The sequence below is a fragment of the Vicia villosa genome, linkage group LG7 (assembly GCF_029867415.1).
Source record: "Vicia villosa cultivar HV-30 ecotype Madison, WI linkage group LG7, Vvil1.0, whole genome shotgun sequence".
Taxonomy (NCBI): domain Eukaryota; kingdom Viridiplantae; phylum Streptophyta; class Magnoliopsida; order Fabales; family Fabaceae; genus Vicia; species Vicia villosa.
Genome location: NC_081186.1, coordinates 130,755,531 through 130,762,069, shown reverse-complemented (window position 1 = coordinate 130,762,069; position 6,539 = coordinate 130,755,531). Strand labels below are relative to the sequence as shown.

General features: G+C 34.6%; 1 protein-coding gene across 1 annotated transcript; it reads left to right on the top strand.

Annotated features, from left to right (window-relative positions):
* The first annotated feature begins 841 nt into the window (after window positions 1-841).
* Window positions 842-5,154, top strand: LOC131616816 (receptor protein-tyrosine kinase CEPR2-like). Its single transcript, XM_058888261.1, has 3 exons — window positions 842-1,015; window positions 1,555-4,514; window positions 4,643-5,154. Exons 2-3 carry the CDS (start codon window positions 1,982-1,984, stop codon window positions 5,017-5,019), a joined length of 2,910 nt encoding a protein of 969 aa, XP_058744244.1. The 5' UTR covers window positions 842-1,015; window positions 1,555-1,981; the 3' UTR covers window positions 5,020-5,154.
* Window positions 5,155-6,539: the final 1,385 nt, after the last annotated feature.

The window sequence follows — 6,539 nt, the reverse complement described above, 5'->3', positions numbered from 1 at the left end:
ACTCCTCTTTGGTGATCACCTCCGGTATGTCAAGCCACGCGTAAATATGATTCCAAATCTCTTTCGCCCTATGACAAAGAAAAAAGAGATGAAAAGAAGTTTCAACTTGAACACCACAAAACTCACAATCCGGATTAGACATATTAGTAACTCCTCTTATCAATAAAAGATCTTTTGACGGAAGGCGGTCGATGAAAAATCTCCAAAAAAACAACTTTATCTTTGGCGGTAATTGAATGCTCCACATAAAGTTTGTATTGTGTCCATCAAATTTTAAAAAATATTTTATCATCTCATCTATATGTTTTTAGATACTTGTCGATTGATATTTGTGAAAAAAGATAAAATGAAAAATTATAATAAAATATAAAACAAATATTTTTTTGTATTATTATTAAATTTTAATTAAATTTGAGTGTAACATATTTTTATAATTTGGACTGAAAAAATCTTATAAGTTTTCTCAAAGATTGTCTTTAACTATAAAAATGCATGTGGTATTAGGTGTATTTCTAAAACATGTCTCTTAGTAATACTATTAGCTTATTTTAAAAGATGAAAATTAAAACTAGACACATATCTCATTTGTCTTTCTAAGTTTAACATGTAACTAAAACAATATATTAATTATGAATGGAGATGGAGATGGAGATAGTGTCACATTTGTCTTTCTAAGTTTCATGTTTGGTGACTCATCATCTCTATAATGTGACCTTTTGGAATCTTCCAAAACTAAAATATCCAAAACAACATAATGTATCTACACCACTAATTAATGTTATGGCCATGGCCACTTCTTACACTAATGCATGCACCAATCAAATAATAATTCTATTTTCTTTTCACTTCTTGGTTACCGACTAATAAGCACACATTTCATAATTTCCCACGTTATTCCAATCATAAGTTTTCTCTTATAAAAACACCATTTTCTATTCTCACTTTCACTCACAATTCACTTCCTTCATAAAACAAAAAAACACAAGAAGAAACACTTCCTCACACTGGAAATCAGGTTAGAAAATCAAATTTTAATACTATCTCATTTTTTAATTCTTCTCTTTCCAATATTAGAGTGTTCATCATTCTTAATTTGAAGCTTTAACAAATTTCTTACTATCATTATTATACTATTATCAAAAAGAAGCATCCAAAAAAGTTACTCCTATCATCTATCTAAATTTCCAAAATCCACATGGTTGCTATAATAGTAGTAATAAGTAACTCATGATTAAAGAGAAAAAAGTGTATACAATTATTATATGTGCCTTGCATTTAGAGCAAACTAGATTAGAAACTACTAGTGCTTGCAAAAGATGTGTGAAATGAGTGACTTCAAAGCATTATTATCTCTTTCTTCAATTCTTTGATTAGAATCATAATAATGAAAGTTCAATCATTCTTTACACACACTAACAAAATTGACATTTCAACTTCATCTTTTAATTTTTTTTGTCTCACCTAATCACTATTTGTTTTTTTCTTTGCATTGCACTATTTACTAATGTCACTATGTCTGATTTTTGTATTCTAATATCTTTTAATGTTTTTTAGGATTGTGACACTCCTTCAATAATGCTTCATTGATCATCCATCTTCAAATCAAATATCATCCACATTCACACGACGACCACAATCAGAGTCACGACATCAGGGTTTTTTTACCTCAACATTCAACCATTGAAGCTGCATTACCTCCATCTGACCACGATTCTCTATAATATCAAACATTGCGATACACCCGTGTTTAAAACCTTATTAACTTTGTCTCCATCATCAGTTGCATTTGACCGTGATTCTCTGCAAATTCAAAAAACGTGACACGCGTCCGCTTTTTGAATCTTGTTAACAACTTTGTCCATGAACTTCATATAATCCAGCCGCATTCGACCACAATTCTCTCTGCAAAATCAAACATCATCATGGCGCGACCATAGTTTTCAAACCTTGTCACCAACTTAGTCCTTCCAACTTTGTTTCAATGGCCAACACTTCCAACTTCATTCACCTTTTCAACTTCATAGCAATTTTATCACTCATTTTCCCTCCTTGCAAATCTCAAACAACCGAAACACAAGCACTTCTCCAATTCAAAGATCATTTAATCGATTCGTCGAACACATTAGCTTCATGGAATAATACAAACACTCCATGCAACTTCCATGGCATCACATGTGATCCACCATCTTCCAAAGTCACAGAAATTTCCTTAGACGATAACTTGCTCTCAGGCGAAATTTTTCCATCAATCTCCATACTTCATAGCCTGCAAGTCCTTTCACTACCATCCAACTCCATTTCGGGGAAACTTCCTCCGGAAGTAACCGAATTCACACACCTCAGAGTTTTGAATTTATCCGGAAACGAACTGGTTGGTCCGATTCCGGATTTTTCTGGACTAAGAAGCCTCCGTGTTCTTGATCTCTCGGCGAACTTTTTCACCGGGAGAATCCCTGGCTGGATAGGGAATCTAACCGGACTTAATTCGCTTGGTCTCGGAGAAAATCTTTTCGCTGGAAGTATGATTCCAAAGAGTGTTGGGAGTTTGAAGAACTTGACATGGCTTTACCTTGGTGGTGCACATTTGGTTGGAGAGATTCCAGAATCAGTGTATGAAATGGAAGCACTAGAGACTTTGGATTTGTCAAGAAACAAGCTATCTGGAAACATCTCTAGATCCATTTCGAAGCTGAAGAATGTTTACAAAATCGAGTTGTTTTCGAACAATTTGACCGGCCGAATACCGGAAGAGCTTGCGAATTTAACCAATTTGCAAGAAATTGATATTTCTGCAAACAACCTGTTTGGTGAATTGCCTAAGAGAATTGGTGATATGGTAAATTTGGCTGTTTTTCAGCTCTATGATAACAACTTTTCTGGTGAGATTCCTGTTGGATTTGGTGATATGGAAAATCTCAGAGGCTTTTCGGTTTACAGAAACCGGTTCACCGGTTCGATTCCAGAGAATTTCGGCCGATTTTCTCCGCTCGAAAGCATCGACTTATCTGAGAATCAGTTTTCAGGTTTTTTCCCAAAGTACTTGTGTGAGAAGCAAAAGTTGAAACTTCTGCTTGCATTGCAAAACAATTTCACTGGTAATGTTTCTGAATCTTATGCTTCATGCAAATCATTAGAGAGATTGAGGATCAGTAGGAATTTGTTGTCCGGAAAAATTCCGAACGGCGTTTGGTCGCTTCCGAATGCGAAGATAATTGATCTCGGGTTTAACAATTTCAGTGGTGAAGTTTCTTCACAGATTGGTAACTCAACAAATTTAACTGAGGTTGTTTTGATGAACAACAAGTTTTCTGGTAAGGTTCCGTCCGAAATCGGAAAATTGGCAAGTTTGGAGAAACTTTACTTGAGCAACAACAATTTCTCTGGTGAAATTCCACATGAAGTTGGATTATTGAAACAGTTATCCACTTTGCATTTGGAGGAAAATTCATTAACTGGTTTAATACCTAAGGAGTTAGGCCAATGTTCAAGGCTTGTGGATTTGAATCTTGCATTGAATTCTCTATCAGGAAATATTCCGAGCTCGGTTTCGCTTATGAGTTCGTTGAACTCGTTGAATTTGTCTCGAAACAAGTTAACAGGTTCGATTCCTGATAATTTGGACAAAATGAAACTAAGTTCAATTGATTTTTCTGATAATCTGCTTTCTGGAGGAATTCCGTTCGGGATACTTGTCATCGGCGGAGAGAAAGCTTTTGCTGGAAACAAAGGTTTATGTGTTGAGAAAATGCCGAGCAGTACGGTAAATTCTGTTTTGAAGGTTTGTGGTAATGATCGTGCTCGTAGAAGAGCTTTCTTTGGCTATAAATATATATTGCTCTTGGTCATTGCTGTTATCTTCCTCGCTGCGGTTTTGATCTGTCGAAGAATGAGGATTCGAAAAGCGAAAAAGATGCTAAAACGTCAGAAGGAAGCAAGTCAAAAGAAATGGAAGCAAGCATCTTTTCACAAAGTGGATATTGATGCTGATGAAATAGGTAACTTGGATGAAGATAATTTGATCGGCCACGGTGGTACGGGAAAGGTCTATCGAGTCGCGTTGAAGAAAAACGGAATGGTAGTGGCCGTGAAGCAGCTAGAGAATGGCGACGGTATGAGGATTTTGGTCGCGGAAATGGAGATTTTAGGGAAGATTAGGCATAGAAATATACTTAAACTTTATGCTTGTTTTCTCAAAGGAGGAACCAATCTTTTAGTTTTCGAGTATATGCCAAATGGTAATCTTTTCGAAGCTCTGCATAGAAATGTAAAAGATGAGAAGGTTGCATGGGATTGGAATCAGAGGTATAAAATCGCGTTGGGAGGTGCGAAAGGGATTTGCTATTTGCACCATGATTGTTGTCCATCTGTTATTCATAGGGATATAAAATCGAGCAACATCTTGCTTGATCAAGAATATGAAGCGAAAATTGCTGATTTTGGTGTTGCAAGGTTTGCCGAACAAACTCAGACGGGTCTTAGCTTTTTTGCTGGCACACATGGTTATATTGCTCCAGGTATGTTCTGATCATGCTTTCAACCAGAAGTTTCAATACATTGTTTGTAGTTTCAAAACTATCTCATGTTTTATACATTCATTATTTGTGACATTTTATTTATATATATTCTGTTGTGTTTTATGCAGAACTCGCTTATTCAACTGAAGTAACTGACAAAAGCGATGTGTACAGCTTCGGAGTAGTACTGTTAGAGTTAGTATCTGGAAGAAAAGCTGTTGAAGAAGAATACGGAGAAGCAAAAGACATTGTTTTTTGGGTTCTGAGTAATCTGCATGAGCGCGAAAGTGTACTCAACATTCTTGATGCGAGAGTTGCATCAGCACATTGTGTCGAAGATATGATAAAAGTGTTGAAAATTGCTATCAAGTGCACTAATAAGCTTCCGACATTGCGTCCTACAATGAGAGATGTTGTTAAGATGCTTGTTGCGTCTGAACCTTCCAAGAAGAAAAATAAAAGACACGGTTTTGAGAAAGATTTAATGTCGAAAGATACAATTTGAATTTTTGCAAGTTGTTTTTCGGTTGAAGTGGACTTTTGTTGAGATGTAATATATGATAATAATTATTATGTTTTTAAGAAGTGTTAGAAATGTATATCATGTATTATTATTAATTGGAAATTGATTTTACCTGAATTTTCAAGGTAACCTGTACTCGAGCTGTCAAATAATCCTATGTCATTAGATATTGTTAGGGGTGGAAATAGGCTAGGCTTTAGAAGACCTGAGTCTGACCTACGTAGGGGTGATCAAAACCAAACCAACCCAATAGAAAACCGCAAACCAAACCAAACCAAACCGAAACCGCAAAAAACCGCATTTGGTTCGGATTAGTTTGGGTCATCTTTTAACAAAACTGCATGGTTCGGTTTGGTTTGCGATTTGTATTTTATAAACCGAACCAAACCGAATCAAACCGCATTATGTTACAACCTAACTTTTACTTAACTCACATCCAACCCAAACTTAAATCTATAATACCTTAACCTTATGATTACGAACAATTTTCTCATCCTTACACATGATTTTAGTCCCGATTTTCTCAAATCTCTAATAGCATTATCGCTTCTTCTTTGCCACATACATCTTCCCTCTTTTTCTATAATCTTTACTCTCTTATATTCTTTCTTTTTCACCTTCTCATTTTTATGCAAATGTTCCCTATTTCAGTTTCGTTTTTATCGCACATCTTCTTCTCTAATCTCTCAACTCTTTTGTTTTTTCTTTTTCACATTCATTAATCTCTCGTATCTTCTATTTTTTTGTTTCATTCTAATAATTTTTATATTATTTTATACTATTATTTTATGTTTATTATTCCACTTTTATCTAATTTAATTTTTACATATTAAATAGAAAGTTATTGTCAAAATATGACGGGTTTTGTTGTTATTTGATAGTGTATGAATGTCTAAATACAAAGTTATGTTATCATCTATATGTATATGAATGGTTCAATAAAATATTTCTAAAAAACCGAACCAACCGCACCGAACCAAACCGCATTAGGTTGGTTTGGTTTGGTTCGGATTTTTTTTAAAAGCCAACCGAACCAAACCAAACCACACGATTTTTTCTCTTGCGGTTCGGATGATTTTTTCGCCAAAACCGCCCAAACCGCACCGCGATCACCCCTAGGCCTACGATAAACTTAAAAGGCCTAAGTCTGGCCTAAGGCCTATCATAGGCTCAGTTTTTAGGCCTGATTTTTAAAAGTCTGGCCTGGCCTGAAAGCCTATTTAAAAAGCCTTTATTTCATTAAAGTTTTTAATTTATCCATATTACTTAAGAAGCCTTATAGGTCGGCCTATATATGCATATATAAGTAGACCTATTTAGCCTTTGTTTTATATATATATATATATATATATATATATATATATATATATATATATATATATATATATATATATATATATATATATATATATATATATATGCTTATTAGTAAGAAAATAGAAAAACAAGAAAGGCAAGAATAGATCTCAACCATCCATTATCACCAACACCTCATGATTCCT